The sequence below is a fragment of the Ptychodera flava genome, chromosome 22 (assembly GCF_041260155.1).
Source record: "Ptychodera flava strain L36383 chromosome 22, AS_Pfla_20210202, whole genome shotgun sequence".
Taxonomy (NCBI): domain Eukaryota; kingdom Metazoa; phylum Hemichordata; class Enteropneusta; family Ptychoderidae; genus Ptychodera; species Ptychodera flava.
Window position 1 is genome coordinate 9,419,518 of NC_091949.1, and position 21,359 is coordinate 9,440,876.

The 21,359-nt window shown below is 36.2% G+C and overlaps 1 protein-coding gene across 1 annotated transcript in view; it reads left to right on the forward strand.

Annotated features, from left to right (window-relative positions):
* Window positions 1-838: 838 nt before the first annotated feature.
* LOC139123341 (RYamide receptor-like) overlaps window positions 839-21,359 on the forward strand; it is a 32,080-nt gene continuing 11,559 nt past the window's right edge. The window contains exons 1-2 of the mRNA XM_070689495.1: window positions 839-1,177; window positions 1,856-2,071. Coding sequence (XP_070545596.1) covers window positions 839-1,177; window positions 1,856-2,071 — 555 coding nt within the window. The remainder of the gene's footprint in view (window positions 1,178-1,855; window positions 2,072-21,359) is intronic.

Sequence of the window (21,359 nt, forward strand, 5' to 3'; positions counted from 1 at the left end):
AATTTGGGAAACAGAATGTAATTGTAATTTTGAGACATTATGAAAAAACAACATATCTCTTTATTTCATACCTGGCATGTGCCATAGTCACACATGTAAAGAGTTGCGACTTAATGGTTTGTTAATTCTCACTCAATTAAGTACGGAAGTAATTGTTTGATATTAATGGTGTGTAGATAACAGTATAAATATTCTCAAAATGTTATCTGTTATATTTTGATGGAAAAGTTCTGAAAATGACAAGAACACTTTCAATATGGTTAATCATGGAGGTATAGGATGTAAAGACTGTAAAGCAACAAGAGTAAATGAAAATATGTTGAAAAAATCATTTTTGAAAAACGATACTGAGTTTTAAACTATGGCTGAATTTCAAAATTTTGTAGGAATTGAAATAATATTAAAAATAGGTGAATTAATAAATTTCATTATTTTAATTGAAAAATTGGCGATATTTAATGCAACATTTGAAATTTAAATACTCCATTCCGTCCACAATAGCTATAGAATGTGAGCTTTTATTGAGATCTAAAGCAAAAAATATAAAGTTTAAAGTGATGTGTTACATTAAATCTTCAATGTTGCAAATTGTAACTGCCATTTTTGTCCTATAAAAGAACTGTTACTGAAGACATTTAAATTAAACAAAGAACGAAATGCTATCCATACACGTGATTAACTGCATGTTTTGAATGACAGGTCTGGAATTAGTCAACTTAATTCAATGGTATAGGTTGATCAAAATTTATACTTTTGCAATTTTTCTACCCCGAAGGTATCTGTTTTTGTGAGTGTCTACACATTGGCCGTCATTGGCATCGATCGATACTTGGCCATAATGTGGCCCCTGAAGGCAAGAGTGACCAAAAACAGAGTGAAACTCCTGGTAGCATCCATATGGCTAGCTTCAGTACCCATGGCATCAGTACAAGCCGCTTTTGCTAAAGCAAAACCATTCAGCTACGGAGAGGAAGTGGTCTACCTGTGTACCGAATGGTGGCCTTCAGTTGTCGCTGAAACAGCACATGAAATATGCATGGTTTTGATAATATACTGCTTGCCACTGTCAGCTCTGCTTTCTGCATACTTCAGTATTGGGAGGAAGTTGTGGGGAAGGAAACCTCCTGGTAATCCAGACAAACAAAGGGACAAGATATATTCGCATAAGAAGAAGAAGGTAGGGAAACGCAGGTATTTTTCTTACCTTAAAACATTACATGATCATCAACCTACCTGCCCCCTACCTGCCTTTGTATATACGACTATACAACTATACATCTATCTATACACTCATCTATCTGTACACCTATATGCATACATCTATACTGCATCCGTCAATCAATCCATCGATCCATCCATCCGTAAATAGATAGATAGATAGATAGATAGATAGATAGATAGATAGATAGATAGATAGATAGATAGATACTATAGATAGATAGATAGATAGAAAGAAAGATAGATAGATAGATAGATAGATAGATAGATAGATAGATAGATAGATAGATACATACGCACATACATACATACATACATACATACATACATACATACATACATACATACATACATACATACATACATACATACATACATACATGCTAATACATATGTTTTTGTCATTGGCATGACTTATTGATATAGCATTACGGAGATCTAGATTGATAGAAAGTTAATTAAATGAGGGCAAATGTTTTGTTCTGTCGATCGTTTCGAGATTTGTAGGCTTTGCATTTATAGGATATGTGTCAGTCCCATGGCGACAGGATATCTATTCACGTGGTACTTCGAACGTTCATAAACGATTAATTGAAAGATATTCACGAACGGTAATTTCTATTGAATCGACTAACAGGTGATCAAGATGTTGATCGTAGTTGTTCTAATGTTCACTGTGTGCTGGCTGCCTCTTCAAGTGTTCAACTTAATTGAGACGTTCTCACCATACATGTTTGATGACCCAGATCGGCAGAATACGCTGAGGAAAGTCAATGCCTGTGTCCTATGGCTTGCGATGTCGAACAGTTTTATGAATCCCATCATCTATACGTTTTTAAACGACACTTTTAGGGTAGGTACATTTCTTTGTTATTTCATCGTACCATAGACCATCTTGTAGAGGGGGAAAAGTACAAAGTTAGGTTGCTCAGGGTTACTATTGAAATATTTGAATACTAGTATCCATTTTTAAAATCTGTTCAATCTTGCACTTTTTGGTTACATAAACGCACATCGTACATATTCGTAGTATTCGGCTTACGGGCAACTTGCACTCGCAGATCAACGCTATGTAGAAACTTCGAATTACAGCATAGCACTCGGTTTTGACGAGTTGAAGGATATACACACTCACTGTCGCGTGTTCGTATATGTGTTGAACTTAAAAGGCGTAAAGCCCGTTTTACCTCGTTTTAATCCTATCGCTAGCTCAGGTTCATTGCCAAAGCGAGGTATGATTATACGTTAATTTTTGAATACGTCTTTCACCTAATTGCTTGTTGTCCCAAGTGTTTTGTGAGGTTTCAAGAAAATATTAATATAAACATGAAATATGCCTTGTATTTCGATTCAAATCAGTGAAATTGGCTGACACTGCACTACCAAAGTGTGATTATCTACCCTTGCATGCAGGGATAGGTAAAACACGTACTCCAGTTGACGATGTAAGTGAAGCGGCCGATAAAAGTCACAACACTGATACGGCAAAGCGCCAGGGAAAGGTCGTTAAATTACAAGTATGCTCCGATAACAAGATTTCAAAACGGCCGATACATGATTGAGTAAAGATACCTCAACGGATTACTAATCGAAAGATTTGTCGGAGGTTACATGTTTATTGTTAATTCAGGTTAAACTCGAGTGGCCAGATAAGATCTGTGGGGTTTATGCGTGTACAAAGCTAATTCCCTCCTAATACCTACATCTGAAACTTGCAAGCTTCATCAATGGAAGCGACCGATAACGACCGTATTAACTCCTCATGGTTGAGACGATATAATTTCATAAGATCGCAATCTTGTCTGGAAATGATCATTTAGTAATTCCCATGTGCGCTTTAGTCGAGACATTATCTAATTCCTTTCATCGAGTCATACGGTTATCAAGCTTTCAGTACATCCTGTACGCTCTAATCATGTTGCAATATCATATGCAGCGTGCACTTCATCTTTAAGTCTCTTTTGATATTGCCGAGGTTGTTCATCAGAAAGGGATGGAACCGTCGCGATGATCGCTTTTGATCAGCGAAAGTGTATAATTAGGGAAACGGCCTTCACATTTGTGCAAAAAGGATTGTTGCCATTACACAATATCGCAAGTCCAGGCAAAGAGTAAGACGGACTATTTTTCAAAAGAAGGGAATGATATTAAAGAAAGTGATCATATGCCAATTCGAATCGACAAACCATGCTTTCCAATTTTGAGACTAGTCTTTTGAGACCATGCATCTATTTAGATAACTATTTACGTAAAGGGTAATGTGAAAAGGTTGCTGATTGAATGCCAAAGGTGGTAAAAAGTTTTGAAATTTATACACTATTGAGTACAGCAGTCAAACTGTTATCATTGAGATATGATTTGTAAATCCACTCAGGGATATTATTTCTATGAAAAGTTTCAAGTGCAAAATGCAGGAATACGAACACAGCTATAAAGGTGTTGACACTACTTCAATTATCTTCGAGGCGTGAGACTTGAATCAACTCAGAGATGTTATTTTTATCAAGAATTTCAAGTGGAATATGCACGAACGCGAACACGTTACTATATGTATGTCCTTACACGAAACATCTTACCCATAAGATACAATTATCCGATAAAGTTGCAACAAAAAGTCAAGATCATTGTGTTTACTTCGAAGTATGCATTAAAAATAGAAAATTTCATTCTTTTACACATTATCAAAAAATACTCACGCCACTCACCGTTTTTAGCTCACGTGTTCACACGTGGGCTAATGTCATAGCGATGTCTGTCTATCTGTCCGTGTGTGTGTTTGTGTTAGTGTGTGTGTGTATGTGTGTCTGTCTCTCTGTCTGTTTTCACGATAACTCAAAAACGCCTGGACAGATTCAAGTCAGATTTAATACAAAGGTAACATATGCTACTTGCAAGAACTGATTAGATTTTGGTTAGTGTGGCTTGCATATTAATGAAGTTATGACATATTATTTTTTTTCCGTACAATGGTTTCCCTTAGGAGACGGTAATGACAGTGTAGACATATATCAAGAAATACTGCACCAAATTTCATGAAACTTTTCACAGATGACAATCTCAGAACATTATAATGATACTGTGAGTGTCATGTCAATTATCTGCTCATTTGCATATTTAATGAATTTTTGTTATTAGTGACATAACTCTGAAATTCCTGCACCAAACTTAATGATATGTGCAACAAAGATTGATCTGATATATATCTAATTATACTTAGAAGCATCGGGCAGTTTCAGGTTAATAAATAGCTCATTTGCATGTTTTATGATGTTTTATAATTAGTCATATAACTCTGATATAACTGCACCAAATTTGATGAATTCTGCTGCAGATACTGACCTGATTGACATCTAACGGTGGTGTGAAGCACTTAGTAGTATCAAGTTAATTAAGGGTTCATTTGCATATTTAATGAACTTTGTAATTAGGTATATAACTCTGAAATTACGGCACCCAAGTCAGTGTAATTTGGTACAGATATTGATCTGATAAATATCTTACTGTACTGACAAGCTTTTGGCAGTGTCAAGTTAACAAATAGCTCATTTGCATATTTTATTAAGTTATATAATTAGTAAATGCACCAAATATGATGAAATGTGCTGCAGATACTGATCCGACAGATATCTAATTGTGGTATAAAGCATTTAGATGTGTGGAGTTAATTAAGGGCTAATTTGCATATTTAATGAACTTTTTAATTAGTTTTATTACTCAAAAATTACAGCATTACATTTGATGAAACTTGCTACAGATATTGATCTGATAAATATTGAATTGTACTGAGAAGCATTGGGCGTGTCAAGTTAATAATTAGCTCATTTACATATTCAATAAAGTTTTGTAATTAGTGATTTAACTCTGAGAGTACTGTGCGAAAGTTGATGAAACCTGCTACATATAATGTTATAACAGATATCTGATTGTTCTTATTACCGCCTTACACGAGTGTCGATTTTATTGGTATGAATTTGGTTTATTGACAGGAATATTGAAAAACATAATACAATAAATCCTCGTCAGAGATGCTTACTCTCGCAGTGTACCGTTTACACGTCTAGTCTTATCAGAAGTCTGTCTTCTACTCCGCGTCGTGTGTTCAATTGAACTGCTGTCAGAATGTCTGTCTTTGTTCTTTTGTTTTGGAGAAAGACAAATGCACGTACACCTACACACACACTCACTCTGTCTGTCTGTCTGCCTGTCTCTGTCTCTTTTTCTCTGTCTCTGTCTCTCCCCAAACAAACGATAAAACTATATCTTTTTCCAGGTTGGTATCAAGGATATAGTTATGCGCAGTGGGTTTTGTCGTGGTCCCGAAAAATCACCATGTGCTTGCAAGCGATCACGGAAGCGTTTGTCTTCACTCTCCACTCCGTATTCTAATGGGAATGGCATATCGACTGACACAACGCGAAAGGTCTTAGACTAGCGTCGGCTGAGGCTGCCACTGGTTACCAGAGCAAAGTCGGACACTTTAGCTGCATAACAACGCACTGGCACCTTTAAAGGGATTCAGCTGCTTATTTACTGAATAAAACAAGAAGTCAGATGTGCCTCGAACTGTGCAGCAAGTGTTTCCAAAGATAGCTCTGCGCTCCATGTGTTCGATATATACTACGTCTGTCTTTCAGCTTTGACTGTCAAAATACCTGGGTCTTAGTTTGAGCTACACCTTGTAGGGCTGTTAATGTAAGGTGCAACTGCTTCTCTGGTTTGTTTAATTTAATAGCTTACATCGAAAAATGCAAGTCATCCCAAGCAGAATCGTCAATTATCAGTAACTAGATTGCAGACAAAAAAATACAATGATTCTACCATTGAATGTCCGGGATGATGATCTCTTTGTACCTTGAAGTCCATTTCTGTCGTTCAACGGCCATGTTATATCTTTGATAGCAGGAGGTATTAAACTAGTCTCGTCGCTTTTGAAACCGTCTGTAGTCGTTTTTTGCATCACGAGGTAGAGTCGAATTTATAGTAAAACCGGATTGCCCATAAGAATATTGCAATCGCTAAGAAAATATGCCCACCAAAACGACATGATCATGTTATCAGTCATGTAGTAATCGCAACGTGGTGTCACTTCAACTACCAAATTTCTCATGGTTAGTTTTGAAAACATAAAAAATAAAGATGTTACCCCGTGTACTGCGGTATTTTGTAATACGACGCATTATGTAACAACTTACGCAAAATGTAATAAGGGTATCAGCATTTTGTAATAAAATGGTCTACGCATTTTGTAATAAGGGTATCAGCATTTTGTAATAAAATATTGTTTACGCGATTTGTAATAAGGGTATCAGCGTTTTGTAATAAAACGCGTTTTGTAACATAAGTTAACGCATTTTGTAATAATTATAAACATCCGCTGATATTGTATGTATTTCAAAATGCTTTGTGGTTTCTGAATACGTAAAAATGTAATAGCATATAATGATGTCGATATTATATTTCACTACCGAGGCTAGGTTATCATAATAACGCCATATATGGGGGTCTGAGTTGATACTCAAAATGCAATTGAAGACAGAATGAGATTTCTTGCATGCGATTTATAATTGAGAAAACAAACCGAGAAAGTTTTAGTAGGTTTTACATACAGTACTGTACTTTGAAAAGACAATATACTGCGAACCGTTCTGCATTTTTTTCTCTTCAATGTTACTGTTGGTGGATGGAAAGAGAAAGGCTTGGAGATGACATGCAGAGCTCAGAATATGATAAAAGACAGCGACATCATCAATATTGACAGTGTTGTTTTCTAAGACCTAATTTTATTATACTAATGATGGACATGCCACAAAACCCACTTTATCCAGAAATGGTTCCCTTGAGACATTTTGAGGGTTTTGGTCTGGTTTTTAGGGCGTTGCTACATTATTTTTACTTTTTTTACTAAAGATAAACAATAAATATTGTTTTTTGGGTACAATAAAATTGTGTATTCTTATGTTTTTGCATGTATATTGGATAAAGTTTGCAAAACTCGAATAATCAAATTCTGAGTTTTGCAAAATGATTGTATTGTTAGTGTACACTGTGATTTGAACGAGGCTTTTATTGAGTTCATAAAAATGATGTTACAAACATTTCCTGGAACCATCAGTTGTAGACAACAGAATCTAGTGTACATTTAGACATAATTGAGAAATTGGAAGTGATAACTTCTTTAGAATGTCGTCAGAAAGAGAAGCAATATGTGAAATTGTAAATTTAGAATACTGGTGGCAATTCTTATATTTAATGAGGTCATGTGACCAGTATTCGCATATTTTGGGGGCTATTGTAATACTACAATTCAAAAAATATCTTGTAATTGTGGACAAAGTTTGATAAATTCAATAGTCAGAAGGTATAAAATAGGATACCTTGACCTGTCTGACCCCTATTCAAGGGCGCTGTGTGTAATTCTTGACTTATGAGTGAAGACAAGAAAATCTGTGCACGGTTTATCAAATCTGTGTAAAGTTTATCATAATGTATAAAGTTTACATCAAAGTCCATGGTAATGGGACTACAAAATGTGATTTAGCATTGGGATATGATAAAATATCGATTATCTTTTACTGGAAAACTGGAAAACATGTAAAGATAATGATAAATTTATATTGTTTGCGGCCATTTTGAATACCTAATTAGGTCACATGACCAGTATTAGCATATTTTGGGACAAGTGTGTCATTGTCATTCAAAATATACATACTTACTGTGGGAAATATTTCATAATATTAGGTGCTGGATGTTATGTTACATTATGCTTTGACAGACCTAACACTTATACAGAGCCTTTGTTTACATTACACTTAGCAGGTCAAAATGATACAAAATATCAGTGTTTTTTCAAAATTTTTGTCACAATTTCATTTCAGTCCATGCTGACGTGATAGAAAACAGGTTTGGTGATGAAAAATGATGAATTAATGAGGAATTCCCATGAAAATAAAGAAATATGTTAGAAAAATACAAGATTTTATATATTGGCGGCCATTTTGAATACTTAATGAGGTCACGTGACCATAATTTGCATATTTTTGGGACAAAATATTTTTTGGTGATTCCAAAAATATAATGGTGTGGTGTACAGTCTTTGTTAATTTAAGAAGTCAGACGTCATGCTAGACGGTATTCCAAATGTCAACTCCACCCCAGGGCCTTAGGGTGCAAAGGGTTAAAGTGCAAAATAAATGTACGAAAGGTTGCAGTATTCTAAGCAACTTCTATACGTATGATATGTGTTTCTCTAAAGTTGATTGTCGATAATTTACGGTAATAAGAAGGGAGGGGCACGTTAATATGTCAATGCTGACAGCTGATATTTATCAAAATATACTGATAAACACTGACGTTATGCAGTCAATTAAAATACTGAATGATAATTTATTTTAATCATCCCATAGACAAGGACAAAATAAAGCTCTATCGACAGACCAGCCACTTTTCCTTGTATATAAAAGGTGACAATTCATATCTACTGAGCCATGGTTTTGTTTTCTCAAATTTATTTCTTTCCTGTTGTGTTGCTCCTTTAAATCTACGCTATCGCCCAATGGTGACATTTGTCTAGCCAGCGAGCTAGGATAAGCTGCCCTGCAATACTATGATTCAGGTACATTTGATTCGCTATCCTACTGGTTATACCTGCCAAATATCTGCTATTATCATTAAATGATAACAGCCATAGAAAGATAGACAGACAGACAGACAGACAGACAGACAGATAGATAGATAGATAGATAGATAGATAGATAGATAGATAGATACATAGAGACATACATACATACATACATACATACATACATACATACATACATACATACATACATACTCAACAGGTCAGATATACTTCCGTTTTAGTAGCTAAATAAGTCAAATCACTAAAACATCAGATTATTCTGACTATTTTAGTTTCGTTTAGTTTAGTTTAGTTTAGTTTAGTTTAGTTTTAGTTTTGCTTACGTTAGATTACTTCAGTATAGTTAAGGTTATTACGAAAATAACGCAAAGGATGTATAAAGACACATACATGTAGTCATTAGCGCGTCGGGCGATGCGTTGCACTAATGTCTAAGTGCTTACTTTGCGATATTTTCGTAATAAATATTATCATACATCTCCCTTTTTATGAAGAATATATGCACCCGTCGTTTCCGATGCATTAGTCCATACACTTTAGAGGCATATTCTGCATCGCCCTCTTAACTGCGAGCGGGTTAAGGGTAAGCGTCATCTTTGTTTACATCGCGCGCTCATCCAACATTCGATGTACGAGCCGAGCAGCGATGTCGTGCCATATTTGTACAGTGCGGTCTTGGTGAAATTTCGTTATTACCTCATAATATTTTTCACCTTCAAACAGTCGTAATACATTTACTTCTGTTTCTTTTATCAGAAGTTATTTTTTAAGTACAGTATGGAGTTTCAGTATGAAGCCATTCAATGACGTAATGTTTATCATCAAATATAAAAGTAAAGGGGTTATTGCATGCCCGTTACGTGCCCGTTTTTACGGAAGCTCGATTGTATTGTTTGCGAAGGCAGATGTATAATAATTTATTTTATGTTATTATAGTTCATTCTATCTGTGTATCTACCTGTTGATTGCTGGTTGTCTGCAATACATCAGAAAGAATGTCGTTATCCTCTATTTAATAAATCAACTGACTGTGTATATCAATGATTCTCTCAAATATATGATAATAAACTAGTCAAGTTACCTGCCTCAATGATCAGTTGGTAAAAATACTGATTGACAGCTATCTAAAATTAAGTCTTTCTAATTTGAAATTGAAGTCAGGGAGCGATCAATTTTTGTACTTACTTAACGAGTAAACACACACTTTGTAATACCATTCCAAAGTCAATAACATATCTATTAATACTTTAAAACTGGGAAAAGTTTTTAAAATTATTACAAAATGCGTTAACTGTTATTACAAAGTGCGAATTATTACAAAATGCTGATACCCTTGTTACATTTTGTGTAGACAATTTTTTATTACAAAATGCTGATACCCTTGTTACAAAACGCGTAGACTGGTTTATTACAAAATACTGCAGACGTTATTACAAAATGCGTCAGTTATTACAAAATGCTGATACCCCTTATTACATTTTGCGTAATTTATTACAAAACACGTCAGTATTACAAAATGCCGCAGCACACCCCGCGAAGATTTGAATACACAAGAAAATGTTATTTCGGTATTAAAATTGAATTAAATATTTTCAGTGCCCATACACTCAAGTAAAGACCCTAAAAGAACATGTATGAGGAAACCTTGAAAGCAAAACAGCCTAATTTGCTATCATTAAATGTGAATAGTCGTGAAAATGTTTACGACACTAATGTCCCATAGGACGTAATGGGGAGGAGACGCCATATTTTTCATGTGTTTCCTGAAGTGGGTTTTCACCGAACAATGGGACAATTATTTTCTTCTTATCAAATAGTGTTGGCTGACTTACCATAATGTCCGCTGTTGTATGTCCATGATTGTACAGTGTAGCATGGATGTGAACTTTTTAATGAACTGTAAGTATCGTTGGTGCCCAATGGTATCTAGTCCCGTTCACTGGTTGAAGAACATAGGGAGTCCAGGATGATAGAAACAAGCCGTCTCGGAACCTTCAGAGGAACACACATGCCCAAATACCAACTTGATTTGTATTATTACTCGCTTCCTTGACGTCAGATCAGAAAAATGTATGGCCGACCCAATCATATACCTACAGAAATTTATGATGTATGGAAAGGGATTTTGTACCCGTTATCTTCACACATAGAAAGTCACCACACGTTTTAAAATTTTCGAAAATGATTTGTATCATCATAGACCCTAACAGTGTGGTATGATAAAGGCATGCTGACATAAGTTCTCAAACTAAAGCAGTCCTTCGTTATTCTAAAGAACGTTGTGCATCAAAATAAATGAAGAAAGACGTCATAAAAATTATGCTTTTAAATACCCAAGCCCTAGAATTAGACCTTATTTTATTATCAATCCTACCAAAGTTGGAGTTTATCTGGTCGTTTCTCCTTGGAAAGTCATCCATTGATATAACACACAGTGCGTGGAAGTTGGGATAAAAGTTTTGTCTATAATGATATGACTTAAGTTCCTATTTTAAAACAAGGGATACTCTTGCGGTTGGATGTATATTTAAGGTGTGTCATGTATATTTCGGTTGTAACCATACAATCATTTGTAGAATGTGGTATTTTTGACCTCAAATAGTGCTGTAGCTTTTCTGAAAAAGTCCTTTGAGTGTGTTTGAATTTTCAGTGACTTTGAGTACATTGTACGTCGTCAAATATTTCAAAATACCTATCATTAAAGTAAAAATTGTCAAGTATTCTCTCAAATACAATTCGGATAAAAGAATGCCAAAAAATCAGCCAGAAAAGTAGTTTTTCTTCCCAAATTATATTGTTGAAATTTATAATTGAATGTTTCATCTAAAATATACTTTGATTTAAAATATTCGGGAGTATTATGTAGTAAAGAAATGTAAAGTTGACATAATTATAACTATTTTTGAAGCATTTGGCGCTCTGTAGTAGAGACAATATGTTATGTTATAATACAATATTTATACTATAAACTGATTTAGTATGTGCCTTTTAAGCGGCCTGTTGTCAATATGATGAGTGCCTGAGATATCAACAGTGTGATATCCGTCTGACCTTTATGGATTCACCCACATTCACCAGATTAGGGGGATGTCAACTGTAGTACTAAATACAGATTTGAAGGAAAACGAGATGCATTTTTTTATTTCTCTTGTACTTTTCTCATTCAGCTTGTACACACGCTATTTCTAATTTAATAAAATGTGCACAATAAGTGTGAAATGTTTGCCGAAATCAAACGAAGAATCCAATCAAAGTAAATCCATGTTCGTTTTGTCACTGTACTTGCTGTACCAATTTGAATACGCATTCCGCCGAACAGAAATTAGTCTGAGAGTAACTACAAATCTTACTCAAAAGGTTCAGTGGCTATGTGTTTTGGTAATATTAGCTATTTTCGAATCGTATGTAAACATTTATTTCTCGTATGACTGGACAAAACCCATTGGAATATATATAACTCGGCTCGTTAGCATTGTGTGAAATCGTAAAATAGTACAGTAACTGTTAAAAATTGAACTGCACTCCGGTCTAGAATTCACATGTCAACTATAACAGTGGACCCTATACATTAAGTGGCTTAGTTGACAAGCTATACAGTGAGTATATCTTTACATACCGTAATAGAGGACAAGTAAAGTCGCAATTGCCATGTAAAAAATAGTGAAAACTCAATTTACAGCTCCTTGCCTTCTATTTTCACTCTGACTTGGGACGGAACTGACATTGCACTGATCTCCTTATCTTTTGTATGTTCTGGTTTTTTTTATCTTTCGTGTGACATGTAATATAACAGTCATGCAATCATATTGTAATATCCACCGCGAGAACATGTTGACCGGATGATTTCACATGTTTTTTGCCTCAATATAATGATGATATGCTAGTTTTTCAACTTACAAGATAATCAAATTTCCACCAGTTATAGGGAAAACTTTCAACGTTGCTTGTCTATTGAATAAACGATATAGTACGAATATGCCGTCAGCTTCGGATAACCAGGGTTTGACTCGATAATTACTGGCGTAGCATATTTCTTTTGCGGCTTTCAGGTTTAAACTTTTGTATGGAAATTCTAGGTTTCACAGTAATTATGTTTCTTACAAATAGTTCTTGTAAAATTTTCAACCTTAGATAGCTGAATTTTACGTAGTGAGGGATAAATGCCAGCCTAACATAATAGTGCCATTACTTTAAGAGCCTACATGTCATTTGAAAAGAAACGCTTCGACAGCTCCATTGCATGCTTCAGGCGAACAGATATACCAGTAACTTATGCTGTAGGAATGAAAAAAACTGTTTTTACAATCACAGTCCTGAATGTAAACCTTCACATTTGTCACGTAAGCAAATATATGAAACGTCATGTGTTTTTAAGCCTGGATTGTTATCAAAATGAAAATAGAACTGTTTGCACAATGGGTGACCTCACTATATAGTAACAGTTTGAACATCAGCACACAATTTTTTGTCTTTATTCAAGCTGAAGCAGACATGTGATATACAATGATTATCAGGGGCACGCAGACCCTGGATGATCTAAAACTTTCATGACTGTCACGTCGACAATTTCAATTCAAAGCTTAACGAGGTGTTGGAAATTTTCGCGATATTTGATAACCCTAGTAAAAGCTACAAAGTATCTAGGTATTTTCCTATGTTTTGCCATGCCTCCGGGCAGGTTGATTTGATGCACTTATATTACCCTCGCTGTTGAAGGATAATTGGTAAAAATAAGTTTCCATACAATATTATTCCTTCACTTCTTATTCGTTGCCGCGCTCTGGGATATTCCGTTGCAACTGAGTGACTGAAGATTCACTGCAGGATAATTTCATGAGTGCCGGGAAACATGCTGTCACATAGACCAGATCACCTTGGAAGCATCGAACTTAGCTATACGTTCAAGAAGTAGCCGAGACACCAACCTGGGCCACAGGCGCACGACGTCTTTTGAAATCACTTGTCTGTAATTTTAATGTTGAAACATGCATTTTATTAAAATCTGTGCAAACGGAAATCGTGCGGGCAGCTATTGAGACATACAGTGAACGGTGGCCGTGCACGGCTGTGGCCGCTCAGCTCTACTGTTAACGTCACTAACTTTATAGAAACGGCGAATTTTAAAATCACTTGTCTACAATTTTAATGTTGAAACATGCATTTTATTGATAACTGTACGAACGGAAATCATGCAGGCAGCTTTTGAGACATACAGTGAGCAGCGCCCAAAACACGGCTGTGGCCGCTCGGCTGTCTTGTACACATTACTCTGAAGGTACGAAGTATTTGAAAAATAAATTTGGAAAATAATATTTAAATTAGACGAAATTATTGGTTATTGGCCATCCTCGAGATTCAAACTTCAATTTAATCAAGGGAATACTTACAAAAATCGATCGATCGGCTTCCTAACTTGTAAAGTCAACATCGGTCCTATCTACGGCTGATAATTAGCGCAATGTTTTTTTACGGACAAGTCCCATGCCAGCGCCATTTTCAAAGTGTGCAGCTTGAAGTTGACGCATGCGCATACTTTCCTTTTAAACCAATACGTCATTGTTATTCGTACTGATACATGTGATATGGGAGCCTTCAAAATGGCGGTGTCACGGGAGTTGTCCGGAGGTAAAATTTAGCGACTTACCAGCAATTACATGGCCCGGTGCAGTTTTTGTGTTTCAAGAACCCAGTCGATCGATTTAGTACCACGCATGCGACAACACAGAGAAGTTTGAATCCCCAGGGTTGCCAACAACGTTTTATAAATTATTTTCCTAATAGTTTCGTTCCTTTAGAGTAATGTGTACAAGATAGCCGAGCGGCCACAGCCGTGTAGTGGGCGCCGCTCACAGTATGTCTCAAAAGCTGTCCGCATGATTTCTGTTTGCACAGTTGTTAATAAAATGCAAGTTTCACCATTCAATTACAGACAAGTTATTTTAAAATTCGTCGTGCGCCTATGCCTGGGCAAGTAAATTTTCGCTAGAAGGAATTGCAGATTTCCGCGTGAATACTATTTTCCCGTTGATACTCAGTAATATATCAAGGCAACTTCACTCGGGCAAAAAAGCAGGAGTGGGTGTATTTTCACCGTGTTCTTAGAAAGAAATATGCCTTGGTGTCACGGTTTTTTAAATACTTCGAGCAACCTAAATCAATATTTCGATGATATCTGCCGATTTTATCACTATATAATCCAGGAAGACAAGGAGATTGACATTAGTTAAGGGGTGGTGGGAAAAAAGGAAATGAATTGATGGAGATTAAGTCATGGTAACCAGTTGTAGAAAATAAAAGACAATGTCTCCTAGTTATCTTAAAATCGTTGACATTATTTATATAGCTAAAATAGACGATGGCAATGTATAAAAACTGTATCTTCATAATTTAAATAGCTTGGAGTGATTTCCTTTTCTGATTTATGAAAATTTACTCGTGAGAAGTAATCAAGAGCGAACAGGTCTCTAAGTCACAAAATATGTTTTTTCCTAATTCACAATACCTTACAGAAACTCGTTTTAAGCTCACACTTGGTTTGTGTCTGAATACCAAAGAGAGCTTATATGGTGAGTCGGTGGCGTATGTATGTATGTATGTATGTATGTATGTATGTATGTATGTATGTATGTATGTATGTATGTATGTATGTATGCATGCATGCATGCATGCATGCATGCATGCATGCATGTATGTATGTATGTATGTATGTAATACTGAGTGTATGTAATATTGTGTGTATGTAATACTGATACTCAACGAGTCGAAGACGTTAAGTTTCTTGTTCGTATGTGTACAAGATTAACACCTGATATTCAGTGATATGTAGTGACGTGTCATTTTTATACCTCCTTTGTTTTCTAACTATAATTTATACTGATGCAGCTTAATATCCTTGACACAAGAGACCCTTGAATCTCTTTGCCTTTTAATGCCTAGATTAATAGCGGAATGTCATTTGCCGGAGATATATGTTGCTGCATGCTACAGTATACACTTTTATCACACTAGGTACAGTTGTATTGCATATATTGATGGAAGACTTTGAGTTTATACGTCACTAATATCGGAAGTGCTTGGACTTTTAAGGGTCAGCACAAATTTATTTCATTTTATGGAGAACAATTTTGTGCCCTGGGGCTAACAAATTGATCTTCCCGTCGTCGTGGCTTTCAATATAATCAGGAATCGCTCGAAGATTAGTGGTTAACTTACAGACATATTTGTAACGATGTTTATGACTAATGATGTCGAAACCACATTTAGAGGAAACGCCAACTGTTAGATCATGACCTTATGCGTTGGATCAGAGTACCAGCGAAGTAATTATGATGATAAATTGGTATGATCTTATATCCAGTAGGCTGGAAATACGTGAAGACCTTTGGATGCAATCTCATTTCAGCGATGAATTAGTAGCCTCTGTATGAGTTCACAAACGAACCCAACATCAATCAATCCTATGTAACAGTGTAATACTGAGAATCTTCAGTAGTGAATTTAGCGAATTTAGTGAATTTTAGTTGGGAAAAGTCAGAGCGTTTTGTTGACACTCTTGGGAAATGGCCGTATCAGAACGTAACGTCAGGGAAAGTCAAGTTAAACTGGAAACAAGCTGCATTCCTGCATGCCCATTGGCCTCTTTCTTGTTATATCAGTAAAAACTTAAGAGTGGATAATGAATGACTCATTAATTGATTTTTGTAAATATATATTAAAAGTAGTCACATTTGAAAGTAGTCACAGTGTTTATATACAGGTCATATGATCGACGAATGATCGGGAAATTTTCATTTAGACCAATGCCTTTGTCTGTGAATTGACGTCTGTGTGAATCAGAACATTCAGTAAATTGTCTCAGGAAGTACGTTTAAAGTTTGGAATTTTCGAAATTGTACGTTCACATAATAAGGTTCTGTAAGAAAACTCTCGGAAAAAACCCTTTATAGTGCGCATCGTGACGAACAAATCCTCAACTTGACAGGCCAACCTTACCAGAGGTACGGGACTAACAAATCATAAGCCGAAAAGAAGAGCCGAAATAACAAGTATTTTCAACATTTGTAGTTCGACGGCCGTCAAATACTGTTAGAATCTACAGTCGACGGGTTTTCAGACCTCGCTAAGTATTCCCCTCGTATTATTCAAGCTAATTTTAAGCACATCTCCATGCCAATTGTTATGATTCGTCGGTTGTCCGTTGGTGAAAGGCAGTAATTCGACAAGAGCAAAAATTCCTTCCTTCCATGCCAGAATTTCAATAAACTGTAATATAATAGCACTAAATTGGAGGTTTGCTTGAGGAAATGTGATGATATAAGCATGCTCTCCCTACGGAACAGGACACTTTTGAAACACGTGATCAAATGAAACAAACAGAGACTTGTTAAAGGAAAATACTAGGGGATCTGCGATGTTCCCTTTTTATCGCAGATAGGAAGTTACAGTCCTTTTTACATTATCTCCACAAATCCCAGTGCGAGACAAACACGTACGCTGCGTGACACTTGCGACATAGGCGTTATCACATCACGTTTCAAAGTCAATGGCTCGTTATCTGATTGGAGTAAAGCGGCGTGGGTAAGTGCGCTTGACTTGATGGCATGCCGTGAACCTTAAAGTTGATATTTTAACCACGACAAAATTAGGGAAATGCCGACTTCTTTGTTTTGAACAGAATTGGGCGAACGAATGTTCGTGACATTTGTGTGACTGACTACATTTACGATGAGGATAATGTGACAGTCAGATGTACGAGAACGAAGACCGCAAGAATTACTGTGAGCTCCCGGCGTTATAGGAATATGCTGACTTTCAAGAACCGTGCGAGTCTTTTGTAAATCGAGTTGCGTCATTTAGGATTCGACAAAAACAATCAATTTTGAGCAAACACTTACTAATGGCATATTTCAAATATAAAGGTAGGAAAGGTACCAAGAATGACCCTTTCAAAACAAGAGAAAAGACGCAATCATTCAAAGTAGAATCCAATGACATTGATTGACTGTTTTCGTCAGTCAAACCAGCTTCTTGGCGAGTCAATGACTCATAATGGCCTTTCAAAGATCCGAAATCTTGAAATGACGCATAGAGAAGACTCTGTCAATTTAGGAAAACCTTGACAGTTTTTACTACCTTTGATTGGACCGCAAAAGGTAAAGTAATAGAGGAGGGACGATTTCATTGAAAAGAATTGAAATGAAGCAAAATTATATTTTAAAAAACATAAAGTGTAAATAGCTATTTATAATATCTCGTTGCGTACACATTATAACGATACTGATCACTAACTTTGAACTCAACTTTCTCCACGCCTTTTGTTGATCTCAGACTTGTATATATGTTGAAGAGCTGTCGCTCAAATGCCATCAGGATCGATATTTTTAACGTCAACGCTACTTAGAACTAACAAGTTGTATTCACTGCCTTCTGATGAGCCTTTTACGTCTTGAACATTGTTAAACGTTATCATCGTATAAGTTTACACACAGAATACAAAGTATAGTTGAATGATTTGTCTTCGCCTCTATTGTAGATGCTTGCTGAATAAAATTGAAACGACGAAATAAACCTATGATATGTTAAAAGTAACAAAATTATTCCCTGCTTGACTGTTAACTCCATTTTCAAAAGTTACGAGACCATCAGCGTTCTACTAAAGTCTGGCAGTCATTATATTGTAGGACGCTGTGAACGCTACTAGGTGTCCTGTAGGTTTTTCAAAGCTAATTTTGGCATTTCTGCGACAGATGGAATACTGCTAAACTTTAATTAGATGACCTTTAGCAAAAGCAAAAGCTTGGAGAAAAAGCAATGACATCCCTGCTCCTTCAGCTGTCTATCAAGAGTCAAAAGAAGGGGATTTACGTTTCTCCTACATAACTAGATCTTCACTGTAGGAAACTTAGTTAAGAGGATATACGTTGAGGAGCATTGTGTTGACGACTTTGAAATCAGATAGTCGAGAACTAAAACACACTGTGCAATGCTATGTTCACTCTTTTCCATGTCGTCAATTAAAAGACTGTTTGCAATGCACTGATTGTGACTCACTACTAAATCGTCTTGAAAGTCTTGAATATTTCAAGGGAAGTTAATTTGAATTGTAATGAATTTTGACTGCTCGAGGAAAATTAAATTTGAACGTTCATGAATTCTGACTGCTCCCAGAAAGACGCAATCATGTGTGTCATGAAAATAATGAAATATAATGATGGAATTCGGACATTGATGATTTTTACGGGGCAAGTCGAAACCTATTGACGTAAACTAAACTTTGTAAATATAACAACCGAGAAAGGGCTTCTGTGTCGCTTCGCACAGAAATATCACTTTTTAAAGATACATTGTGAAACCCCTGTTTTTTGTTATACGTACTGAATTTGAAGTTACAATTTTTTAAAATTATGCCTTTTACATTCTGACAAGTGTAGCTCGCATGATATGTTCATCACTCGCAAATATCACGTGGCGTCTGTTAAGACCTCAGAGGCTATTTCCTGGCCTCAAAGAAGTCTCGATGTTCTCAGCTGGACTTCCATGCAGTCCAATGAAATTTTTATTTATTTTTTAGTATGAAGTTATAGAACTTTGTAATGTCCTCAATACCGATTTCTTGTTTGAGTCCTTTATGACAAATACATTCACTTTTGTCATATCCTTTATTCCCGATGCAATTTATCTTGCAAAACCCGACCAAACTGCGTCCATTTTTCACTGGCTAAGAGAGAGATTGCATGCAAGCACAGTGCAAGCTTCGGCCGTTGATAGAAGCGGAATCAATAACGTTAAGCCATGTCCAAATCGTAAGAACTGCTTACGCTGTTATACCTATTTTGGCCAACTTAGAGTTATTTGGTTTACAGTCTATTGGATTTGGGAGGCAGGGCATTGAACACAGTCTCTCAGAATTTTATGAGGTTAGTGAAAACAGTTATCTCTGCAAATATCTGGGGTGGCCCCTGCAAGCCCCAGTGGCATGCGATACGGAGGCAAAATTGTTGCAAGGGAGCTGTCATTCTTTTCAGCCTGAGGGTCAGAGGAATGACCTTGAAAATTCGAAATCTTTGTTTAGGCCACTATTTGTGGACAACGGTGACTGGAGACCCCAAAATTGTCAAAAGTAGCTACGGTATCTGTCCGTTTATGTGTGTCCGTCCGTCTGTCCGTCTGTCCAAAGAAAGACTTTGTTCAAGTCACAACTGAAAACCAGAGGTCATGCAATTTGCGCCTTAGGCTATATCTCCATCAGAAGAATTGCTCAACCAATCTTGTAACCATACTGGTACTCAAATTGTTCTGTGGTTGTAGTATGCAAAATGTTTGATGTGTGTGTCTTACACATTATAAGTTCATTTGCATATTTAATGAATTTCTGTGACTGGCTGTATATCAATACTGAATGCACCGATTATGACAAGACCCATGATGCCATATATCGATAATACTGAGGTCTACTTATGAATTGTCAAACTGGAGAATAACCCTATCTTACTTCACATTTAGCACTGGGACATCCTTGAGGCCAGAGACACCTTTGAGGTTTTAACAACCTGTAAATCAATCAGGCAAACAAATCAGTAAGTTTTCTGAAAGCAAATGTCCACATCTTATTTACTTTCTGCAAAAGTCGGTATTAATTAATGTCCCATGAGTCTATTCCTCTTTCGTATTAGTGTTCATAGTGAATTAGCGTGGATTTGGCAAATTTGTGAGCATGATTTTATGAAAAGCCTATCTGAAACTATAGGCTGAATTAAAATCTTCGGGCTGAGTGATTATAGAATACCGTCTCACAGTTATACTACTGACTGTACTTTGATTTCCTCGAAGGGAATTGTTAGAGTCGATCAGCATGTCTGAGACACAAGATACTGTAACATCGAATAGCTAATAATGTTGCGGAAAATCTATCAGCGTTACGACAGTTTTGGATCCCCTATCTTCAACCATATTACCTTACTTTTTGTTAGCATGTGTAGATTACTGTAAAATTCAGACTTAGTTTTATGATAAATTAAAATGATCACCATGACGGTTTCAATCCCCACGGACACCGTCCGCGTAAACTTATAGGTTTGGTCACGTCCATGCGTGAGTGCGTGTGTGCGTCCGTCCCTCCATTCACGCAAATTTCTCGGAGATGCCTGGAGCGATTTCATTCAAACTTGGTAAAAGGATTACTCCTCATGTCATGCACATGCAAGTCGATATGTTTTGTGATACTATCCAATATGGTTGCATGGTAGCCATGTTGTTACGATATTTTCATTTCCAGAGCCAAAACACAGACACGTCTCAACCTATTTTATTCAAAGTTTGTACAAGGACATTGACCTTTGTCATGCATATCCACGTCAGTTGATTTCACAATACAAATATGACTGCATGGTTGCCATTTTATTACGATTTCTTTTATTACCGGAGCCATAACTCAGACATTACTCAACCGATTTTATTCAAAGTTGGTATAAGGACATTGACCTATATCATACATATACGTCTC